The sequence below is a fragment of the Microtus ochrogaster genome, chromosome 5 (assembly GCF_000317375.1).
Source record: "Microtus ochrogaster isolate Prairie Vole_2 chromosome 5, MicOch1.0, whole genome shotgun sequence".
Classification (NCBI taxonomy): domain Eukaryota; kingdom Metazoa; phylum Chordata; class Mammalia; order Rodentia; family Cricetidae; genus Microtus; species Microtus ochrogaster.
Window position 1 is genome coordinate 59,263,121 of NC_022012.1, and position 25,128 is coordinate 59,288,248.

Genomic DNA, 25,128 nt, shown 5'->3' on the forward strand with positions numbered 1-25,128 from the left:
CGCTCCGGTTTTCAGGCATTCTGGTTTTGTTAATTAAGCAGTTCTTGCTAATGTAGCAGATTTCTGAATTGCTCTTCAAAAGAAAGAGAAAGTGAGGCTCAGGTATGCACACCATGGGAAAACCTTACTCTTCTTGTTGCCACCCAAAAGAGGGTTTTGAAGGAAACGCTACACTGGTGAGAAGCTGCAGAGAGAGGATGTGTGCTAAGACATAATGTGCCTGTTTGCCACCAATGAACGATGTCTTCAAACTGTCACACATGCATCTATATTGGCACCACTGAAATACAGCTCGACATTCAATGTGCTACTGGATGAAAAATTCGTATCTCCACATCTCTTTCAAATGTCCAGTTGTCAGACATATGTGGGGAAAAAATCTTAAGTTTAATAATGTAAGTACTATATTTACTCATACATTTATAGTAAAATGAATCTGTATGACATTGATCATTCCATGGATTTGATAAAGTGATTTAAGTGAGTTATTTTAGTACTGCTAAGACAACAAAACAACAGACACTGATAACAATATTTAACAAGAAACTGCCAAACCAAAATCACAATGCTTCTTCATAATGACGACAGTATTTTGAAAAGAGGCACTCTCCCATGGAGAAGGCATACAGGGTTTTTTTTTTTTTACTGCTTTTTATAAAACAATCCTATTTTACATAGTAATATCAGTTCCCACTCCCCCCACCTTTTCCCCAGCCCACGCCCCCATCCACTCCTCAGAGAAAGTGAGGCCTCCCATGGGGAGTCAATCAAGTCTGTCACATCACTTGAGACAGGATCAAGGTCCTCCCCACTGTACCTAGGCTGAGCAAGGGATCCCTCCACAGGGAATGGGCTCCAAAGAGCCAGTTCATGCACTAGGGATAAATACTGCTAGTGGTCCCACAAACTGCCCAAGCCACACAACTGTCACCCACATTCAGGGGGCCTAAATTGGTCTGAGGCAAGTTCCCCAACTGTCAGTCAGGAGTCAGTGAGCTCCCACTTACTTGGGTCACCAATTTCTGTGGGTTTCCCCACGATGGTCTTGGTCCCTTTGCACATATTGTTCCTCCCTCTCTACGACTGGACTCCAGGAGTTGGGCCCAGGGCTTAGCTGTGGATCTCTACATCTGCTTCCATCAGTTACTAGAGGAAGGTGCTATGATGACAATTAAGGTAGTCATCAATCTGATTGTAGGGAATGGCAGTTAAGGTACCCTCTCCACTATTACTTAGATTCTTAGCTTGGGTCATCCTTGTGGATTCCTGGGAATTTCCCTAGTGCCTGGTTTCTCACTAACCCCATGATGGCTCTCTCTTTTTCAAGGTATTTCTTCCTTGTTCTCCCTCTCTGACCTTTACCAACCCGACCTTTCTGATCACTCATGTTCTTCTCTCTGCTCCCCTTCTCTCCTCTGCGCTCCCCAACACCCTCTCCCCTCCCCCCATGCTGCTAATTTACTAAGGAGGTCTTGTCTACTTCCTCTCCCCAGGGGTGGTCCTTGTATGTCTCTTTTAGGGTTCTTATTGTTTCCTGTCTTCTCTGGGGTTGTGGACTGTAGGCTGGGTGTCCTTTGCTTTATGTCTGATATCCACTTATGGTGAGTACATACTACGTTTGCCTTTCTGTGTCTGGGTCACCAAATAATCCAATTAAAAATGGGCTACAGAACTAAACAGAGAATTCCTAACAGAAGAATCTCAAATGGCTGAAAGGCACTTAAGGGAATGGTCAACATTCATAGCCATCAGGGAAATGCAAATCAAAAAACTCTGAGATTCCATATTACACCTGTCAGAATAGTTAAGATCAAAAACACTGATGACAGCATATGCTGGAGAGGATGTGGAGAAAGGGGAACACTCCTCCATTGCTGGTGGGAGTGCAAACTTGTACAGCCCCTTTGGAAATCAATATGGCTGTTTCTCAGAAAATTGGGGATCAGTCTACCTCAAGATCCAACAATACCACTCTTGGGTACCCAAAGGATGAGCAATCATAGCACAAGGACATTTGCTCAACTGTATTCACAGCAGCATTAGTAATAACCAGAACCTAGAAACAACCTAGATACCCCTCGACTGAAGAACAGACAAAGAAAATTGGTACATTTACAAAATGGAGTACTACTCAGCGGTTAAAAAAAAAAAAAAAAAAAAAAACCCGGCATCGTGAAATTTGCAGGCAAGTGGATGCAACTAGGGATACAGGACTTTCAATTTCCTTCCTGTGGCCTCAGAAATGAGGAGTTTTCATCCCATCCAGACTCCAGTCTCCCCACAACCAAAGATACGTTACCTGGATAAGGATGTCAAATTGCCAGGTGGTGCCAAGGTCACAGAGTGAAGAATAATGGAAGGAGAGACTGACCCAGTCCCATATCCCCAAAAATCCCCAATGCAAACAGAACTGTAAAAGCAGGAGAAAGACTTACATAAGGAGAGAGAATTATCTACCCCTTCCTATCCTAACCTGCTTATCCACATTTTAGTCCTATGCTAAGCAGTGTAGGACAGGCTTTTAGAGAAAAGCTAAGTAGGTAAGACATTCTATACAATGTGAGGAAGCATCCCATTTTAGGCTAAATGCTCCTTACTCTGTATATCATCCATCTTTTGGCATCTGGGAAAAAAGCAGTGAAGACAGACATTAGTCTACTTCCCTTTCAGAAACCCAGTAGGTACATGAAGATTCCTCACTCCTCATGGAGTTATACAGACCGGGATCCAGGGGGAGCATGAAAGGTTCTGCACTCCTCATAAAGATATACAGGCCAGTGTTCAGAACCGTAGGGAGGATTCTTCGCTGGGCCACCAGATTTTACAAACTTTCTCTTCTCATACGTTCGTCAGAGTCTGGGATGAGACATCCAAGGCTCAAATGGGCTTAGTAGCTCACACACAGCTCTATCTCCTGGAGTGCCTGCCTGTCCATGTAGCCACCTAGGTAGGGCTTTGTCCCCAACACAACATGCCTGAGAGTTACCAACAGTGTGACATTTCATACCCTGTATTAACAGCACACAATACACAAGGATGTTCTACATAGAAGGCATTTATTTGAGTTTCTGGAATATCAGTATTTTAAGAAACTATTAGACACACACTTTTCATGTAGAAAAATTAACAATTACAAAGAGACAAATTTCCAGAAGTGAAAAGAAGAGTGGCCACTTAATAAGCCTGTTTGTAGTTTCTATATTGATGAAGATTAAGATTAAAGATTATGCAGTCTGCGATGTGCATTAACTTTTCGTAATTATCTCCTGGGAAACTTCCAAGAACCAAAGTTGCTTCAGACATAGGCTACTGCTGGGGGAAGAAGACACTGATTGGGTTGCAGCAAATACTCAAAAGCTGTAGCTTCGACACAGGCAGACTCTCTCCCTAACCTCGCATGGGGCACACAGGATGCCAGGGTTTTTCCTGGGCACCTCCAGTTCAGCTGCACCATCCTTACCTGCTAAGATCTACACACCAGGTGACTCAACATCCAGGTTTACTAACCTTAATTTCTGTTCCTAAGCTGTACAAAATGCCTCCTAAACTTCAGCAAGGACCCAGGAGTGTTTCTCAGTGTTTCCCAGTTGAGGTGCAGTCTTCAGGGGACACACGATTTCCCTTCTCTTGTACTTCGGCTCATCTCTGCCCTCATGGCTACCACTGTTCCCACACCCTATCCATATCCTCATTGTTAAATGTCCTCTGCCCTTTCCTCCCCCCGCTGTTAGTGTATCTCTGGGAGAAATTAAAACTCAATCCTTATTTACCGGTGGTAAGGATAAGCGGGGAAGTACAGGAACAACCCTTTGCAAGTTTTCCAAGGACTGGTTGAGCAAACAAAACATTGCTTTCACTGTTTTTGCTACATAGCTGGAGCAAAGGCATTTATATCTTTTTCATGGTCTGGCCACATAAGAAAGTAAGATTAGCATTAACTTAGCATTAACTGACTGATTAGTTCAATAACTATTCTGCTGGTCCAAGTACCTTAAAGCTATTTTAAGAAGTCAAAGGTCTACATATTTGAACCCCCTGAGAACCATATTAATAACCTGTGAGTAAAAGTGTCTTCCAAAAGTAAAAGTGTCTCAAAAGGCCAGAGAGGTGCCTCCGTGGCAGAGCCTCACCTGCAGGAAGCCCCGGGTTCAATCCCCACCATGGAAAAAGCAACACAATTCATAAAGATCACATGGAGTAAATATCTACTACTATTATTTTTATTATTATTTTGCCTGTATTTTCTACTGTCTAAATCTCACAAGCATCTCCTAGTGTTGCCTTGAGCTGTTTCCTTGAAACAGCTCGTGAAACAAAAGGGTTCAAGGCCTGTAAAGAGTTTCTTCCAGGTCAGAGGAAGAACCTGTCTCACTACAACACCTTTAGGGCAGGCTGATCTCGGCTAGTTTGCTTCTTTACATAGTCCTGTTGAGGTGTGGTTTCCCTGACAGTGAAGGGGCTGCAGCTTCTGAACATACCAGGCCTCTAGACACTCGCTGTTCTCACTGAGAGCACAGCTCCCCACTAACACACATCTCATCTGTGCTGCTGGCATGGGGCATTGTGTGACAGCTGAATTCAACAGGAAACACCCGCCGTCGATGCTTTACATTCTGTTAAAATGTACACACACTGTGGAAGAAACTAGAACTGAAAAGCATTCGAGAAATTAGTTCTTTGTGTTTAGTGTACTGGTTTAAAGTTGTAATTTTAAATGGTTGGCTAAAATAAGAGTTAATTGACCTGGATACCCTCAGTTCTTGCCCAGCCTTTGTGGATCTGAATCTACAAAACACAGATGAGACGCTGGGTCAGTGTCTTGTAGAACACTGTTTCTGCTGTGTCCCCAAAAATGATGTCCTAAGGTTTTCCTGGAAGCATCTAAGTACTGTGCTGTGACCTGTGGAAAGATCACACATGCCCAAATTAGGGCAGTTCTCCTTCTTGATAAAATTAACTCGGGAGACTACTTGAAACAGATAAATTGTAGGAAATCTGGGTCACATAATTAGAAAGAAAGTGGTTTCACAATTAACTGTAGCATTATCAAAGTCAAAAACCACACACACACAAAGACTTTCAAAAATGCTTTGCTGTCCTATTTTTCCTATAAATTCTTTAAATTTTAAAGTTCTGTCATAATAATTTCCGCTTCTTGATTAATTTTTCATCTATTGCTTATGCATGGATCCGGAAGACACATAAAAGTGCTTCAGAAAATAGTGCTGAGCAGACAAGTGACTAAACAATTAGAACCTAGGTTTATTTTCAAGGACTATATTCATTGATAATTAGGAAATAAAGCTTATTTTCTATCTTGCACAAATAAAGACACCAATCAAAAAGGAGAGATGAAAGAGAAACAACAGGTTGTTTATTTCGGTAACTTCTCCTTCTGCCACCAATCACCGAATGACCGGATGGTGGGTGAGTGTAAGCAGTAAGACAACCTCCAATCCCATTCACATTTTCAATTATTAGCACAGGTGGAGCCATTTCATTTCCTTATCACAAACCATCACTCCCACAGTATCATAATAAATAAGTACTTCTGTACTAAAGCATTCTGAGAGGAGCAACTGTGACAGCAGAATCTGAGGCTTCTAAACATTAATCCCATCAGCTGGCAAGTATTTCCTAACTGAGATACCTGTCTAAGGAAAAAAAAAAAAAACTAAAACTTCAAAGGTTAGGGTGTTTAAAAACAAAGGGAGTGTAAAGAATAGTTTTACTTTCTACTTTTATTCTAGAATACAAACAAAGACTCCTTTGGGCGTCACCGTAACTCCTTGATGTAGTTTTGTCTCTAAGGTCCTAACAGCAAGTCCTAAGCATCAGCTCCAGCAGCTGACACCTGATCGGGACGAAGGGCACACAGAAGGAGTGTTTTAAAAACCACCTGCAGCAGGAACAAGCTCGGCCTAAGCACAAGGGAGTCCGAGTTACAAAGTTTACAGAACGGCTCGACAGCAACCACATTTCAAAGACCAAGACAGATTTTTTGGGAAGGGGGCAGAGGAGAGATGTCTGAAGCAGCACACCAGCTTAAATCACATGAAATAACTTGGACAAGGTTTAAACTGAGAAATCACAATTGAGATGAAGTGAGGAAGGATTTGAATTGAGTCCAGTGAAGTCACAGCACCACCACAGCCCTGTGTCCCTTCCAAGAGGAAACAAGGCTACATCAGAACTTCCAGTCACCCGAGTGATCTGGATTTCCTTTACTCCGCCATGAATTAGAGAAAGGAGATTACAGGAGTAACACAGAGCTCGGGAGAAAAGTGCCCTGTGTCCATCCGTATCTGCCCAGCACCTCTTCTGCACATGATACCTCCTATACACTAAAGCTCTTTCCAGAATCCCAGAACTTGGGCTTCATCAAGCCTAAGCACACTACAAAAAGGAGTAAGTCCATTTCTATGGATTTCTGAAAAGGCAGACAAAATACAGCTTTTTAGACCAAAAAAAAAAAATCTGTTCCCTAATCATTTTAAGTACCTTAATTCTTGCTCCAAATAAGCTAAGATTTCATTATCCCGATTATAAAGGCACATCCTTTAAAAAGAAAATAAAATATTTGAAATTAAAAAAAAAAAAAGCTCTTGTCCTTGAGAATAGTCACCGTGGACTTAAGGTGGTCAGTGTGCAGAACTTGAGAAGGACAGACTCTCTCAGGGAGCTGAAAGCATCAGAACAATGGGGGGGGGGGGGGTCACTGCTGGGACCAGGACGATTCTGTTTCTAGGTCCTTAATCCACTACTTCAACCTTAATTAACCTTGAACAAATTAACAAAACGCATGATTAATAAAATCTGTTCACTTTGCATAAGGCGTTCTACCAGGAGCGAGGAAATGGTGAGCCTTCTGCCCGCCTCCCTGCCCGAGCTGGCCAGGCCAGGCTGGAGGCCTGCACCCTACTTGAGCAGGTTCTGCAGCATGGCCGTGGCATAGGTAGGCCGGGCCTGCCTGCTCTCGATGGCGCTCTGAAGGTACTGGATGCCTCCGCAGCGCTCCCAGATCTCTTCGAACTGCCTGGGCAGGATCTCAGCCCCGCGCTTCCGAGTCAGACCCGTCTCCTCGAGATTCAGCTCGCACATCTCCATGTCATCCTTGCCTGCAGACAGGAGACGTCACAAAATTACCATCTCTCTGCACAGAACTTTCCTGCGTGCTATTCTGGGAACACCAACAATTCTCACAGCTTTCAGAACCTATAACTGTTTCTCTAAGATGCAAATCGTATTAAGTTCTCCAAGAAATCACCTAAATTTGCCCCCACAAAGGATTATCAAAAATTTAAGACCCTACCATGGATCAAAGAAGTCATCAGGGTTAATAGGAATCCTGTGTGCCCTCGGAGCACACAGACAGAATTAAACACCAGGGACAGGTTTCTTAGGACATAGTTTTATGTTCTCTAAACAGGCATAACAACAATTTTGCTTTGTAAATCAATTAGTCAATTTTCCGTCGCCTGGAAATGGAGCTGAATTGCAAAGCTCTGTCATTCAACTCGGAAACGCAGGGACTGACTTTATTATGTTACATTATATATTAGAACGTTTCATCCAAGGCTTTGCAATCCTTTTTTGTTTGATTTTTTTTTCCTGAGAATTTATACACACCAGCTACAAGAAGGATGGGTGGTTTGTCAGGGTGGAGTTCCATCTGCCGAGCAATCCAGGGTCCGTCAAAATGGGCATACCACCAGCCCTTTTTCTTGTTCTGAGGATCTTTGTACTGGTCAGCAGGGCGGATGAATGGGATGCGGAAGAAACGCTGCTGTCGGTTCATCTCAAGCTCCTGCTGCCTGGCAGAAAGCTGAGCTGCAGGGTTCTGCTGAGCTATTACACAGAACAGGCAATGTTACACCAGCCGCCCGTGGGAAAAGAAAACAGACATCATTCCTAAAATACACCAAGAATTTTAAAAGGGGGGGGGGAGAGCAGAGGTTCCCACTAGTAAGTACATTTAAAATGCCAGCACTACCTGCCTCTTCGAGACTCAGATTCAGAGTGGGATTTCTTAGAATTGTCTTTGCTGAAAGATGTTTCTTGACACTATGAATGTGCACATATTCATAGACACACCCAAGCACTGTGTATATGCACAGTGCACACACACATACTCAATTATTGTGCATATGTAACACATGGTATATATACATACAGAGCCAGGCATGGGCAATGCACAGTACACACATGCTCAAGTATTGTGCACATGCATGGTACATAGACACACACTCTCAAGCACTGTGCACACAGAGCACACACACATTTAGGCATTATATACATGAATGGTATACAAACATATACTCAAAGATTGTGCACACATTTATGCATTATGTATATGCATGGTATACATACATACACTCAAGCACTGCTCATACATGTTACACACATTCCATCATTGTGCACACACAAAAGTATGGTACATACACACACACACATACACACACAGGTGTTGCCGCCACCACCACCACCACCACCACCACCTCCACCACTGGCAACAAAACCCTTGCCTGGTTACCACAAATGACTTATTAGTAACCCCAAATTAATTCACATAGCAGGCAAGCAGTCTAGTACTGTTTTTTCTATAGGATTTCAGTTTAAAGCTGAAGAATAACTTATATTTAACAACTTAAAATTAAGTAAATAATAATTTTAAATTAGAAAGATTTGTTCATTTAATTATATTTTCCTCAAAAGGAGAAACCCACTCAAAAAATTTTTTTTTACCCATCTTGGGCTTTTTAAAGACCAAAATAGCACAGATAACAGCATTTAGAGAAACATGCTCCCCCCCCAAAACCTACTTATAACAGGAAGCATGACCCTTTCCTCAAAAATATTTACTTTGAATGAGATTTCTCTTGGCAAAAAAAGCCCACTGAAATAAGTGGAAAGTGTATCCTATACAGGTTTCCTTGCCAATAGAAAGGAAAAACGTCTTCCTTTTTACTAGTCCTAGCCCTTGCTCCATTCACACTGAAGGACTGGGCTTTTATTTAACGTGCAGATGTAAACACATTCCTAGAGTAATGGCTTTACATCCTGAGCAGCATAATTCTGACGAATTACATAAAGCTGTTCCTATGCTTTATGTCTTAGCTTTGAAAGCAGAGCAACAATTCACTGCAGCTCTAAGACCTCAATGTGAAGATCAAAGAGAGTCCAGGAAGGAGTACACAACACAGAAAAGCCACACACAGCCATGTGGCTTTTCTAAGAACTTGCAAAAACACCAAAAGAATGAAAATATTCCTGCTCTAGATTTTGCCCCGAGAAACAGCAACCGCTCATGGAAAGTTAGATTTAGTTAGGTGCAAATCAGAGAAAGCAAAAAAGCACATGAGGAGGCCACACACGCCTACGGAAGAATGAGGGACCAGTTTTGTTAGGAACATTAGGGCCCACATGGCCTTCAGCACGGAAATGGAGATCGGGTTTGTTTTCTTGTTTCTGTTCCGTCCATCGTACTTGGCAGCTCAGTGATCACACCTGAAGTTTAAAAGCGCTGGCTTTAGGCCAGCCAGGGCGACAGAGGGAGACCCCCACCTCAAAAATGATCCTACTTCATGTACTGGCTTTGGGGGGGCCTGGGCAGTTTGGATGCTCAACTTATTAAATCTGGATGGAGGTGGGCGGTCCTCGGACTTCCCACAGGTCAGGGAACCCTGATGGCTCTTCAAGCTGATGAGGGAGAGGGACTTGATCGGGGGAGGGGGAGGGAAATGGGAGGTGGTGGCGGGGAGGAGGCAGAAATCCTCAATAAATAAATAAATTTTAAAAAAATGAAATAAATAAGTAATTTGAAAACAGCAACCTTTCTGGGTAGTGAATGAGTGATTGGAATTTTACCAGAGCATTGACAGTCCATTCACTGTTTTCTAAAATAACTGCCTCTCGAAGTTAATACCCTGAGTACAGTTATAAAACTAAACTTTATGGTAGCCTTTTCTAGTAATATGAGACTTGAATTTTGTTGAGAAGAGCAAAGAACTTCCATCAAGTTAAAATCACCAGAAATTAAAATCTTGAAACTAATATTCTCAACAGCTTGCTTTCCTCCAACTGTGTTCACTTTATAGGTCAGAGGGAAAGAAATAAGCCCTGGCCCTGGAGGGCTGAGGCCAGTCTGGGAGAGCTAGTCTGGGAGAGATGATGCCTCAAACAACGAAACAAAAATATAAATTATAAGAAGCACTTAGAAAAACAGGCCCAACCAGCTGGCAAATGAACAGAACTTCTCAACTCTAGGAACTTACTATAGGCCAAGGTGACCCACAGGTTTTATGGACGGAAGGAAATGGGCATCCCAGGAAGTTATCTCCCTCTTCCTGTTAGCAGGTGTCATTATTAAATTTATGCATATTACTACACAGATCTCCTCAAATCTCCTTGGACAGAAACACAGGTACCATCACAGTGCAGCATCTGCAACCAGCACCTGAGAGTTGTTTTTCTTTCCCCCGAGAAGGTCAGCTGGGAAGGGAAGACAGCGTTTCGCTACAGTAAGAGGCGTACACACCCAGTTTTAAATGCATGAAATTTGCCAGATGATACCATCGTGTAGTCAATCGTTGTTCTGCATACATGTTTTGGATTGATTTGAGAAAAATGCAGCATATCTCAAGTTAAGGTATATCTTAATGTAGGCAGTTGTCTTTAATATACGGCAACTCCACTTACAACGTAGCAAAACGGTGTTTGGCAGAAAGTTGTTAGTACACTATAAAGGCATTTAGCCCTCTTCCGGTTAGCTCAAGAGGCACCACCCTTGACTTACGTGAACTGTTCAAAAATGGCGCAAAATCTGTGAACAAATATTGTATGTTGAAGAGAAGATAACAACGCCAACGCTAAATGAGCATTTTTCTGACTTATAAATCTGTCCAGTCAATTGAGGTGGTGGCCAGCATGCAAATATTCTGTCTGTAGTAAAGAACTCAAAGACTTGTCTATAAGACATGATGTTTTGATTTTAAAAATGGTTTTAGAAAGCATAGAAAAAAAGAAGAAAAGAAGGACGGAGGGAGGGAGGGAAGGAGGGAGGGAAGGAAGCTACTTTAATTATATTTTAGAAAATTCTGATTCAGGCACAAGAAAAGTACCAAAACTGAAACATTATACTTCATTTATAATCTTGGCGCACAAAAACCTAACTCATAATAATAAATGCTACTGTTTTTAGACAGTCGAGATATTTTAATTTCTTCAGATTCCTTAAATCTTAAACTTGTGCCATTTTTATTTTAGAAACTTGGATTAACTGATTCCCAAAGTCATGGTTTGAAGAAACTATAAACATTCTCTGAGTAATCTGCACTGTCCAAAATTATTTTTGAAAATCTCGTCGTGTGATGAATGAGACTAGAGCGTGCTCAGTCACCCAAGGAAGGGGACTAGAGCTCCTTATTCGCTGCTGCAGAAACTTCATAGTTTATCAACATATTACTCTCGTACTCGGGGACATCAAGTCTTGTTTTTGGGAATTATAAAGTGTCCTCATTTCATATTTTCAAATGAATCCCAATACTTCTAAATATAAAGACCACACCACACAGAATTTTCTCCATTAGCCTGTGAAGCATCTGGATGCCTCCCGCCCCTTCCAGCACATTCCCCCATCAGACTGAATGTTACATGAGAAAAATACATGGAGAAAGGCAAGATAAATACTTTAAAGGCAGAAGTAAATTTTTTGTTCTGAAAATGGTTCATAATTAATTTTTCTGAATGTTAACATATTGATTGTATTTGCATAAAATTCTTAAGTTTGTTTTTACTCCTGGATAGGACTCTTAAGAAATTTCGCTAGCCTGATACTTACAGCAGCAAAATGTTATTTGCTTCATTTGGGAACAAGAATAGATTTTTTTTTTAAAAAGTATCAAAGTTCAATTCAAAACTCCATGAAGTATTAGCAAACCTCCTTCCTTTTGTGGTGCTCAGGCTCAGATGTGTACATTTTACCAGACAATGAAAATCTGCCAAGGGGAAGGTAATCATAAAACATTTGCAGCAAAGAATAGGCAAGCTAAAGGAAGAGCCCATTGCTTTTCGGGGGGGAGGGGGTTATAAGCAAAACAAACAAGTTTTGCAGCAAAATCTTAATATGTAAACAATGAACAGGTCACAGAGCCATGCGCTCATTTTCAATACACAGAGCAAATACTGAAGGAGACTGTTGAACTCCATGCTCACTGGGGCTTCCACCTTTCCAAATTTACAATATCTCCGCTACAGATGGTCCCCACACCCTCATCCTATTACGATTTGCTGAAAACTGCCCCAAACAATCACCAGCACTGTCTCCCTTATAAGCAATACTGACCTCAATAACTCCTTGCAAGACCTGAGAAACATTGAGGCCCTACTAGTTAACTGAATTTTGCTAAATATTGCTTTTATTTCCTTGGAAAGTAGTGAGAATTTAAAACTATCCCCAAGAACTCAAGCTCAAAACATTGCTAAAGCCACATGGTCAAGTGTTGACTTTGATGCTAATCTGAATTAAGAACAACTATGATGGTATAAAAGCACCAAAGTGACAAATGAAATTAGTGCCTTAAATTTTCAAAAGCTGCACTGAAGAGATGGCTTGATGGTTAAAAGCACTGGCTGCAGACCCAGGTTCAATACCCAGCCTACACAGAGCAACCAGCAGCCATCTGTAACTCCAGTTCCAGGGGGTCCAATGCCTTCTTCTGGCCTGTGCACCTGTGGTGCACACACATACATCCAGAAAAAAACACCCATATACAAGATAAAAACAATTTTAAAAACCTGAAGCTCTAACTCCTATTACAGGTCCTCTGAGTCACTGGGACAGTCTGCTGAGCTCTGGTGAGGCTTCCCTGCCCCACTTTGTGGCTCAGGTGAACACTGGGTTCCTGCATCTAGGTGAAACTCACAGTACTATAAAATAAAATTTGCAGTGAACATTTTTTAAATAGGACAATCAGGATGGTGTTAGAGAAATAAGAACCAGTTCTTTCCTTTCCTAGTCACCAGTAGGTATATATACCTCCATATTAAAAATACAAGTATATTTGATTATTTGAGGAACTATTCTAAAAACCAAGCTAGATTAAATTTCAAAATAAATTTTAGAAAATAATGTTGGTTAGCAACATTAAAATGCTAATTTTCATAGGTAAACTCATGAGCATCCAGAGTAAGCTGATCACAGTAACCCTGACATTTTCACATGTGACCGTTTTTGTTTGTGTTTGGGCTTTGTAATGCTGAAAATATCACATGCCAGGCAAGCACTGGACCCAACATGTCACCAGCCTTCCACACAACATAGGAATGTGTTTGTATGTGTTTATATGTGGAACTATGTACTTAGTATTGTATAACTCCTTATAAGACAGGTAATGATGGCTGTATCATGTTCACTAGATCACAAAAATCATGTATAGCGACACACATTGCTATATAATCGACTTGGAACACTGAAAAGTACAGATTCGCTTTTACCGTAATCGGTAACAGACTTGGGAGCGCGCTGCTCCGTTTCAGTGTTTCGCTTCTTGTTCTTGGATTTCCAAGCGTGATACACTTTCAGTCTCCTGTGAAATTCTTCTCTGCACGCAGCCAGGAGCTCGATGTCTATTGATCACAGAGGAAGAAAAAATTAACACCCTGAATTATTCATCTGACATAATTATTCCATAGCATAAAGAGGTGTGTATGACAGGTTTGGGATTTTAACATACAGTGTGGGACGAAAAGTAAGCTAAAGGTGAGCATTTCACAATCTTTCCCAATTATAGATTATTGCTCACATAATATTACTATCCTATAACATCTGTTCAACTCAAGAACTCTAGACTAAATCGGTCTTTTTTATATGAAGAAGAAATTGAATCAGAAAGGTTTTTCCAAAGACAATGTGCTCAAGTACAAGCAAGAGTCAAAGGCAGCGCATTTGTCACATACGATGCTGTACTCAGCAAGGACGGGAACATAGCAAGAGCTCTCCAGCTTGGTCCTTCTGTCACTAGGCAGTGTCCTGACCGTAAACACTGGTTTAAACAAGACCCTAACTGTGTGAGGCTCTGGACGCTGTCTCTCATATAACTGTTCTTCTGGGGGACAACCAATTTAAAAAGAAATGGTTACATTGCTATTTATTACTCTAGAGTCATAGAAGAGAAGACCCAGATATCCAACCAATTAAATCTTAAGGTTAGCATTAGAAGAACTGGTCATTAATATAGTCCAAGTCATAATTTGTATTTGTTCCTTTTCTGTGACCTATGTAAGGAATGAGAAAAAAAAATGTATCTAATTTAGTAATAATGCTGGGTGGTTCGTTTTCATTGTCAACAGAAGATAATGTAGAATTTCATGGGAAAGAGTCTCAGCGAGGCAGTGTCTAGATGAAGCTAGCCCATCTGTGGACATCTGTGGGAGACTGTCCTGACGGTGCTGTCTGAAGTGAGAAGGTACGGTGTGCCATGGTCAGCCACATTCCCTGTGTGAGACCAGGGCTAAGGAAGAGCGGACACGCAAGGTAAGTACAACGTGTGCATCTGTTCTTTCTGCTCCTGGTGGTGGGTGTGATGTGACCAGCTGCTCTAGCCTCCTTGTCCTGCATCCTGATAGCCTGTGGCCGGGAACTATGAGTTACAACAAACCCTTTCCCCCTGATGTCCTTTTTGGCAGGACCTTTTATCACAGCAAGAGGAAGGGAACTTGAACACATATCTTTCCTTCCATTTCGTGACTGAATTATGTCGTCAAAGAATAACAAATATATGGGCGTGGGGACGTTTTACACACACACATGCATGTGTGCACACACGCACACATACATGCACCCCACCCCAAACCTAGGTATTTCTCTTACTGGCATTGGTATTGGGCCCCTCTTTGTCACCTTCTCTATGCACTTACCACAAGAAGTATTGATTGTATCACGGAGCTCTGCATACTTCCATTTACTGAGATCATGCTTCTTGGTACCAGCAGCTGCCTTGGTAGCTTGTACAGCAGGACCTCTGTAATCATAAGTTTTACATATATAAACAAGAAATACACCGACCAAGAGGCAGGCACTCAGAATCAACCTTCACGATTTATTTTAAGCTCAGTGTAACAAAGAAAGAGGTTAGACCAATCAAACTTCAAAACATAAAAAGAAGGAACACAGGTGTTATGGTAAACAAAGGCTGAGGAGCTAAAATCCTGCCTCTTGGGTATCACACAAGTAAAGGCCAAGCCCATCCTTACCATCTTCTACCTGGAAAACTTCCCTCTTTAAAAGGACAATGAAGGCAAGCTACCTGAGAGCAGGTGTGTAGTCTCTCACCATTTTTACACTTTGAAAGAATAACAGTCCCAGCAAACAGTCAAGATAGAGACATTTTATATGACTAGCATTATTGAAAAACCATCTTTAGAAATACATAATCCTTTTTGTGCCTTTTCTTGAGCTCTTTTCTTTCTGCTTGTTTGTTTTGTTTTATCTTATCAATTACATTATCAGTAATTGAAAATTATTATGAGTATTCTTTTGTTTTGAAAAGTCAACTTACATAATATATAGTTTGATAATCAGATATACATAAGATACCAGTACACGCATATGTGTGCACATGTGCATCATGCTTTGATACATTCTGAGGATAACACCGGATTAAAATTTTATTGTATAAAACATAACAACCACTTTTTATTCCTATTACTAGCCCTGGTAAAAATGTATTTGGAGTTAGAAGTAGTAAATGAACTCAATGCATGGAAATGTTCCCTTTCCCATCTCTGTATTATTAAAATAGTTAAACAAGAGTATAATCAACTGATTAACCTTATCATAAAGACAATCATACAAACGTTAAAACAGTAATAGAATTTACCTGGTTTTTAAGACCTACTAACTTAGCACTTTAATTAATTTTGAAACTTTAAAGTTGACAAAATATTATTGATTCAAATGTACTTTTTAAAAAATATGGACTAGAGCTGGAAAGATGGTGCAGTCATTAAAGGCTAGGATCACAACCAAAAGAAATATGAACTAGATAGTAACAGGAGGTTCTTATCTAGAAATTCAACTCGAACCAGTGGTTTTGAACTTGTGTTAATGCTGCAGATCCACTCTTAACTCCCCATCCCCCTCAGCCAGGCAATGTGGCTCCGGAATGAGGGAGAACACTCCCAGCCCCCGGGGAGATGACCGAGAGTGAGACCCAGCACCAGTGACGACTCGCCCCATCTAAAATGCCACTGTGTCCTCAGTGAGAAACACGGGTTAGAAGAAAGCTGCTTTTTTCTGTGTTAAAATGGTATTTCTCAAACAGAAATGTTACATGGGAAGTTAGTGAGCCATTCATACAACAGATTCTAGTCCAAATAATCAAAAGGAATTTAAAAGTATGATTTTTGTAGTAAATATTTATTTCTGTAAACACACTGCACTAACCTACTCAAAATTTCTGACATTTCTTTGGCCATTTGTTCCCTACAAGAAAAAAAAATGATAATATAATACAATTATATACATAAGGCATAGCACATAAATTGCTTAAAATATATGAAAATACAATTAAGTTTAATATTACCAATACTATAACTCTTTACTTTGTAAGGTATCTAGTAATGACATACTTTCTCATAATTCTACCCATAAAACATGACAAGATCTTTGAGTTTAGAGTTATTTGAGCACATCTCTAACAGTGCGTAAAAATTTTCAGATAAAATTTCATGAGGACCATGCTTCGGTGGTATTTTTTATGTGCAGAATATAAATAGCATACTCTAAATGCGCACAGGAAACTTGGCAGGATACAGATGCTGTACCAGGAGTTTTGCAGCAAAGATGCTCAGTGCATCTCTGTTAGTCTGACAAAGCTTCATGGTGGTAAACCAAGCTGATGTGCTCAGATAACAGTCTGGAGATCTTTAGCCCCAAACCAAAGTATATATTTAAAAAAGGAAAGGAGAAAATCGATTCAAAGCACTTGTTAAGTGAAATGCGTGATGTGATCTGACCTTGAAGGATAAGTACGTCTGCAAGCAAAAGCTGCTATGTCTTTAATTACTGGACAGACTGTCACTTCTCTCAGCATGTGCTAAATTCTGTGAAGCAGAGTGACAGTTTCACTGGGTTCAAGAAACCAGCACTGTCTTGATTCCATTTCATCTCTGTCCTTTGCTTTTTTTCCCCTTCATAATTAATCATTTTTCATATATGTTCTATTCATCCAATTCTAGCAACCACAAACACTTCAGGGAAAAAACAAAAATCACAAGTTAAGAAGATGGATGTGTTGGCTGCGGGGACAGTTTCCTAGATGCCTGCAAGCAGCTGGAACTCTGATTAAGGGGCAGAGGTCTGCAATTGTGCGTGTGTGTGTACATATAATTAAATATATGTAATTCAATATGTATGTGTATATATATATATATTGGCAACGCTTGGTATTTCTGGATAGTTGCCCAAGCAAGCACAGTAGAAGAAACTCCACCTGCGGAAGCTGACTAGCCCAGATAAAACCCACAAAGTAAACGATGGAAGCGTAATCTAATAAAATTATCTTTTGGCAATACACTATCCATCTCTACTTATATATCAGCTTTTCAGAATTTTGTAACTCTCTAAAAGTATAATTTTTAAAGTATTTGCAATTCTACCATCTCCCTGCCTCACTTCCAGTCTGGTTTTAACCGGCTCCTTCTCCTAAAGTGCTTCCGCCTGTTTCCCCCCCAGCAGGCTCCTGAGGAGTCAAATCACTCTCCCAAGCTCGTGATCACTTGGTCTGCTGATCATATAGAGATGTCCCCTAAAGTTTCAGCACCAGGAGACAACTTCTACCAAGTCACTCCCCTCTCTAGCGCTCACCAACGTTCTACACCAACTCCAGGAGTTTCGCTGAGCCAAACCGGCCCCTGCACCTAGGTGCTTCCGCCTTCTGCATATGCTGAGCTACCTGCAGATGTTTGCAGTGTCACCTTAGGCATCGATACAGAGTTTACTTAACAACCACAAATGACAACTCTAAAGTGGTTGCTCTAATGGAAGAAAGTAGACAGCGGCTTCTCACCAACTACTCTACGTTTCTGGTTGGTGCTAAGGTAATAACAGTGCTGCAAGCTTGTGCTCCTGGTGCCTGCTGAGGTGTTGGGTGTCCTGTACAGGAACTGTCCTCTGACCCCCATCAGATAAACATGTATGCCACATACGTAAATGTGAAGCATACACACAAAAATACATTTTACATGTAAATTGTTTTAAATGTTAATAATGTATTTCTACGTAGTTTTAATGTACAATGTATATTTTTTTAACATACAGCTCTTATGCAGCTGCAAGCCTTGTGTAACTGAGAGGAGGTGAAGCCTCATTTTGCGTGAAACTCTGAAGAGCACTGTTCTTGAAGCTGTGGCATTAGAGCTCGTGAGAGTCCCCTGACAGCTCGCACTCCTAGCCATCGTATTCATGGTGGCTCTCAAAGCAAACAAGCAAACACATCTGGTTATTGGATCGTGTCTTCTATGGCGACTATGCAGCTCCATAGTTAACGTTTCATCATGAATGGCTGTCCTTGCCCCCTTACGTGGATTTCCCGGGGAGCTGTTGCTACAGCCCCTGCTGGTTACAACACACCCTGACAGTTGACAGCTACCTTAATCCTGCTAAAATTCAGGCCGTGTAACTATCCTCAGATGAATACGGTATGTCCTGCTATTTCCCAATGTCACTGAGAAAACCGACAGTAAGAGAAGCATTGCACATAGACCTCAGACGAGACCCAGTCTGCGGGTTAGCAGATCAAGCATCACATACACGGAAAACTAAGCCTTTTACTTATTCTTCCTCCTCCACACCTGCTATGAGGAGTGAATTCACAACACATGAAACAATTTGGTATTAAAGTGGAAACAACAGAAGAAAGGGGAAGCCAGTCCCGAACTTCCATGGCTGCATTTAAACCTTTCCCTAGGCAAGAAAAAGGGGGGAAATGACTTCATTGTCTTTAATAAAAGGAAGCAACTTAAAATGCATTTCAAGGAGGAGATGACTTCTCACAAAATAAACCGAATCTTTAAAGAGACGAGGAAGAATGACATACGGTGTCATATGCGGTCTTGCTCCATTAGGTCTGTAAAAAGAATATGATTTGGTTACTGTCGCCACCAGGTCTGAACTGTGAAAATCTGAATTGTGTGAATTTGTGTTCTAATTACTTATTGATTTCAAAATACAAGTTATCTTTGATCTACATAAGATCATTGAGACTTTAATGTGTTTTTAAAATACTCATTGGGATTGAGAAACAATAAGTTAATGGAATTAGTAACAAATTAAAAAGCAAATATATTAAGATTGGAAAATTCAGACATTCATGACATTCATACGCTGTGAGATTCGGTGTTAATAGAATTTTGAATTTCTCTACAATTTCATGTGATTTGCAGTTATCAGTTTGCATCAAGGATCATAAGTGTAATGGATTAGGATGATATTGGAAAATGTATTTCATGTGTGCAAATAAATCTTACTTAGAAGTTGCTGGACAGGAACTTAGGCTGAAAAAGTAACTTGGAAACGTTTAGTACAGCAGAAACCATGTATTACAACACACCTAACTGATGCACGGTCCTAGGCTGCTCACACACAATTCATACACTTTCATATATGGTTCAGACTCCAAAGCTTTTCAAATAACCACACAGGGAAAACTAGTGACGGCAAATGAGCACAACCCACCTTTGCAGTTAAGTAAACTAACCACCTGGATGGCACTGCCTTTTTCTTTAACAAGCAAATAGCGCCATCTTGTGGTCAAAATTGAATATACCCTGACACTTCTGAAAACCAAGACTGTATGTCTGTCTATTCACGCCTCTCTGGATGGAGAAAGCATATACCCCTCACAGATTTGTTTTGGATTTTTACATGAATAATAAAAACACGTGTTTCTGTATTCTTAAACGATAAATGTTAACTTTTTTGCAACTTGATGCCAAATATTAAGAACTTCCATACTGCTCCAAACTCCACCATAATATCTAGACATAAGTCACAATCTAAGGAACCGAAACATTTCTGCAAGGTTAGTTTTCCTCCTTGTAAATGAATCGTTCTGATTTTGAGACACGGGGGAGGGCCAACTGCGCCTCACTGCAAGTGTTAAGAATGTGGTAAGTTGTTTCAAATTTATGTTAGGAAACTAAAGACTCCCTGCTTTATAAGTATTGGGTTGCATTATAATTATAATATAGTCACTAACGTCTATGTCAGTATTTAACAAGTATTTAGGAGCTAAATTTCTACCCAGTACACAATATCCTTAAGCAATTTCAGCAATCAAGCAGAGTTTTGTTCTTAACAGAACAACCATTAACTGAAAATTGGGGTTTTATGTTTTAACCGTTCAATAACTAAATGGAAAAATCTATTGTTTCATTCATTTGAATGCAAAAGCAAATCCAACTAATTTTAAAATGCTTTTACTTCAAATATGTCAAAACCTCCGCCTCTCTCCTAGTCCTCTTCAAACAGACATAAGAAGCCGGAAGCCCAAGAAAGCCCAGGTCAGGGCGGACCCAGAGCCCCAGTACCTTCGGAGCGCCAGATCACTCTGCGCCTCGTCACTGATGAGCTCGGACTCGTTCTGGGCAATGCGCAGGGCCAGCTCCCTGTCCCTGCACTCCTGCGCCAGGACCGCCTGCTGCTGGGACTCCTCCTCCCGCTGTCTGGCCAGCTGCGCTTCCACCTCAGCCTGCAGCACAAAGAGCCAAACCTAGCAAGAGCTTTTCGGTCCCAAAACTATTACCTCAAACAAAAGGAACTTAGAGGCCTGGGCCAGATTCTCTGCTAACAGACACTGCTTAAACCCAAGTCTCTCACTCTCCCAGCCCCCCCCCCACCCCCTCACACATATGATCATTAATGCTTCACTTGCCCAATGCCAAAAGAAAGGAGACACGGTGGCTCCACCATTCCGTGACCACAGCATGAGTATCCCCAGGGCCACAGAAGCATCCGGGCGCTAACACCTATACATACGCAGTGGATACAGGACTGATGACGGGCTTACAAGTCCATACTATGAAAGCAAAATAAGTGAAACATGTCGATCATCTCAGCCAGGAATCTAAAAGCTGGGAATTGGGGGCCAGGCGGTGGTAACACAGGACTTTAATCCCAATACTTGAAATACTTGATAGGCAGAGGCAAGTGGAACTCGGTGAGTTCAAAGCCAGCCTGGTCTACAGAGCAGTTCCAGAACAGCCAGGACTACACAGAGAAACCCCCTCTTAAAAACAAAAACAAACAAATAAAACAAACAAACTGGGAGTTGAGGACTTTCTTAAGCCTAACTCATTCATACAAGTATCTATAGTTATAAAATAACACTGCAGAAACTGAAGTTGTTTTTAAGAAACGTTTCTAATTTTAAAAATATATTTAACTAAATGTTATTACATCACTTCCCCCTTGCCTTTCCAGTTTCCTTCTAACTCCTCCTATGTCTCCCCACGCTCAAATTAATACTCTTTTTCTTTGCCTAGCTTGTATTACTATGAAGTAATAGATCTCCGTATGGGATTTTTATACATAGCTCACTTGGGGTGACTTCTCCATCCCTACCTCATCTCTCTGCCCCCTTTCCCACTGCACCCTCTCTCCCCATGATTCTCCCTTCTACTTTGTTCCATTGTCTTCCTCTCTCCCTTAACATCTCTTCTTTACACCTCACGGTCCCTCGATTACCTCACAAAAACATAAAGTTTTCTGGTTCACACAGTTATGTTTTAAGAGAAAACTAATCTGAATTTCCCTTAATAGGGTAACAATAATAATGTTTACCGAGCTAGGAATTGTTCTGCAAGCTTTAATATGTGGCAACTCATTTAATAAAACTATTATTTATCCCCGCTCTACAAAGAGAAATTCGTGGTGATATCTAATGTCACCATTTCTGTTGGTGACAAAGCCTGGGAACTCCCTTCCCTAGCACCAAGCCCCACCTCACACTCCCTTCAGGATCAGCCTTTCACCCCTAGGTAAACCCATGAGTTTTCTTCAGCTGTTTCATGACTCGTGGCTTCTATCTGATAGGGATACAGTCCAGTGAGCACACACCTGGATCCGTTTCTCATCGTCTTCTCTCTTCTTCCTTTCCTCCTCTTCTTGCTTTCTTTTTGCTTCCATCTCAAGTTTCCTGAGAACGGGAGAGAGAACTCTTCAAATTTTTAACTATGAGAAATCCTTCAGAAGACAAACGAGCTATAGGTTAACAGGCACCACAGAGCAGGATGGACCCAAGCTAGTCTCGGGCCACACGCAGCAACGACTTGGTTCAACTATCATAAGATTTAACTCCCCCCTAAACGATTCTAAATAAAGCAAACACAATGGTCTTCCATAACGTAAAGCACTTCTAGATAAACTTGGTAACGATGAGTTCACAGACGGAGGAAATGTGGTTGGCGTGGAAAAGGGCAATGCATGCCGTGCTTACAGAAGCATCCTGTATTATTATCCACAATAACTAGGATGTAGAATCAGCCAGGAGTACAGCAAGGGATAAAGAATAATCCTGCCATCTGCAGCACAATGGACGGAAGTGGAGGATGTCGTGTTAAGTGAAATAAGCCAGGAAAGGAAACGCGGCAACCGTGTGTTCTCACTTATGAGGAATTAAGGAAAAGAGAGAACTCCATCTGAAAGCACAACAGTGATTTCCAAGGATGCTGAAGAGTGCTCGCCAGGTGAAGACAGGGAAGAAGAGGAGTGTGTGGATGTGCCAAATGCACACTACACGTGTATGTGAGTATCACATGAACCCCACTAATAGATATAGTTAATATGTTTTAAAACAAAATAAAATTTTCTGGGCAGGTTAGCTCATGCCTGTAAACACAGCACCAAGAGGCGTTGGTAAGAAGATTGTCACAAGTTTGAGGACATCCTGATTTATCTAGCAAAATGCAGATCAGCAGGGCTCAAAGACCGTCTCCAAAAGCCATCAGGAATAAAGTAAAGCTGGACTGTATTAAATTAAGTTGTGCTTCCACTCACTCACAAAGTTTCAGACTTTAGGGTGAACAAGATAGCTCAGATGGTAAAGGCACTCGCCACCAGACTGACCCCACGTGATGAAAGAGAGAACCAGTCCACAAGTGGCTGACTTCCATGTGCACACATGGCAAAGAAGCAGCGTGTGCGAGCACACATATGCACACATACGTGGAATAAAAAATGTTCAGACTGTAGCTTTTTTCAGTTTTTAGGTTTGTAGACTAGAAGCATCCAATCTATGGATAACAACTGCATATAACTATATACAATGAGCATTACTTCCTTCTCAAACTCATTGTAAAATTGTTTGATGTTAGTGTGTTAAGTATAAAGCTCACTCAGAATTGTAAGCAGGAAGATGAGAATTCCAGGCCAGCCTGCGCTACACTCTGAATCCCTGTCACAAAGAATATGAATCAATAAATATCACCTGGCAGGAGTGGACATACAGTTTCAGAACGGCCACCCCCATCAACCTGAGGGCTTCTCGTCAGAACAACACAAAGCCTTACATCCGCCTCTCCTCCTCCTCCTTCCGCCGACGCTTTTCATCCTCTTCGCGTCTCTTCCTTTCTTTCTCCATCTCCTCTTGAATGCGCCGCAGCCTCTCCGCCTCCTCCTGCTGCTGCTTCTTCTTCTGCAGGGCACTGAGGAGGTCTTCTGAGCTTTTAACAAGCGCATCGTACTCTTTCTGTATTTGCTCCCTCGTCATCATGGTAGACTTAAAAGTCAAACAGTAAACATGTACTTAAGTGATGTCCTCCGCACAACACGGCTATGCTTAGGGCAACTGAGCCACATGCTTTAAACCGGTTACAATGATAAATTCAGTGTTTTGTGGGTTTCCACATTTAAAAAAAAAAGGAACTCTAAGAAACATAAAACAGGTGGCAAAACTTACCAACAAATCCATGTTCATATCTTTTTTTGAAACAGAATTTCACATAGCCCAGGGTAACCCTTACCTAGCGATGAAGCTGAGGGGCCTCACAAATGGAATGACTAGCTCATTTAGACCAAGTCTGTTTTCCTTACTTACAACATTCAGTCAGCACCTACGGAGTGCTGGGAAATTACATCTGAAGATGTCGGATGATTTTCCTGGGTTCATTTTGATTGATGATGATAACCTTATAAACCAGTCTCAACTGTGATCTGTAAAATCAGCTAAGTCTACTGTAGCATTTTCATCCTTTTCTTCATGTTTCTTTTTCCTTTCTGCCTCTAATATTTATCTTGTCTACCGGAACTACAAAAGGTTTAATCTAAGTGCATCGTCTTCTGAGTGCTCCCTAGGAAAAGCCTGTAAAAACCTAACCTAGAATTGAGGAAACGGAAATAGATTCAATATGATAACGGAGATTATAGAAAATATTTTCAGTCACATTAATAATCAAGCAATTGAAAATGAAGTCAAAATAGTCCCTTGAAAATGAAGAAAATTAATTGCTACTTTTTAGATAGCTGAGCAAACTCTGAAGATAATGTATTAACCACGACAAATCATGTAACCTAACAGCAGAGGAACAAAAGGACATGCATGACTATGACAAGGAACTATGTAAAAATGTGTGCTTACAAAGTATGATTATGTGGTAAATACAAATATGTATTCGCTGAATGCTTAGTATGGTGCTAGAAAAGAGTGCTGGGTGATATTCTTTCCATTTTCAACCATGACACATTACTTTTTTTTTTATATTTTATTTTATTTTATTTTTAATTTATTTATTTATTGAGGATTTCCTAGAGAAGCTAAATAAGGACACATTACTTTTATAATTTAGCAGTTTCATTTCTGGAGCTCAGTAGAAGAGTATCTGCTGGCCATACTCAATGTACTTTGTTCAATCCCAAGCACCACCAGAACGAAAAATAAACACAGTGGAATAAAAATTGGTTTTGGAAAGTAGAAAAGCATAAAACAAATTAATTCACATTAACCCTGTCTGAATCATGACCGTAAAAGCTTGACAACAAGCTGGGCGATGGTGGCGCACGCCTTTAATCCCAGCACTCGGGAGGCAGAGGCAGGCGGATCTCTGTGAGTTCAAGACCAGCCTGGTCTACAG

General features: G+C 41.0%; 1 protein-coding gene across 7 annotated transcripts in view; it reads right to left on the reverse strand.

Annotated features, from left to right (window-relative positions):
- Nucleotides 1-3,042: 3,042 nt before the first annotated feature.
- Nucleotides 3,043-25,128, reverse strand: part of Myo6 (myosin VI) — a 136,479-nt gene continuing 114,393 nt past the window's right edge. For 2 of the 7 annotated variants that reach the window (XM_005347569.3, XM_026779460.1), the window contains exons 26-36: nt 23,569-23,777; nt 22,118-22,196; nt 20,590-20,750; nt 19,528-19,554; nt 19,098-19,127; nt 16,445-16,483; nt 14,917-15,020; nt 13,495-13,626; nt 10,796-10,822; nt 7,630-7,848; nt 3,043-7,118 (exon numbers count right to left, since the gene is read on the reverse strand). In XM_005347569.3, the coding sequence (XP_005347626.1) occupies nt 6,919-7,118; nt 7,630-7,848; nt 10,796-10,822; nt 13,495-13,626; nt 14,917-15,020; nt 16,445-16,483; nt 19,098-19,127; nt 19,528-19,554; nt 20,590-20,750; nt 22,118-22,196; nt 23,569-23,777 (1,227 nt within the window). In that variant the 3' untranslated portion in view covers nt 3,043-6,918. The remainder of the gene's footprint in view (nt 7,119-7,629; nt 7,849-10,795; nt 10,823-13,494; nt 13,627-14,916; nt 15,021-16,444; nt 16,484-19,097; nt 19,128-19,527; nt 19,555-20,589; nt 20,751-22,117; nt 22,197-23,568; nt 23,778-25,128) is intronic. The other 5 variants (XM_026779462.1, XM_026779461.1, XM_026779463.1 and 2 more) reach the window with 5 other exon arrangements.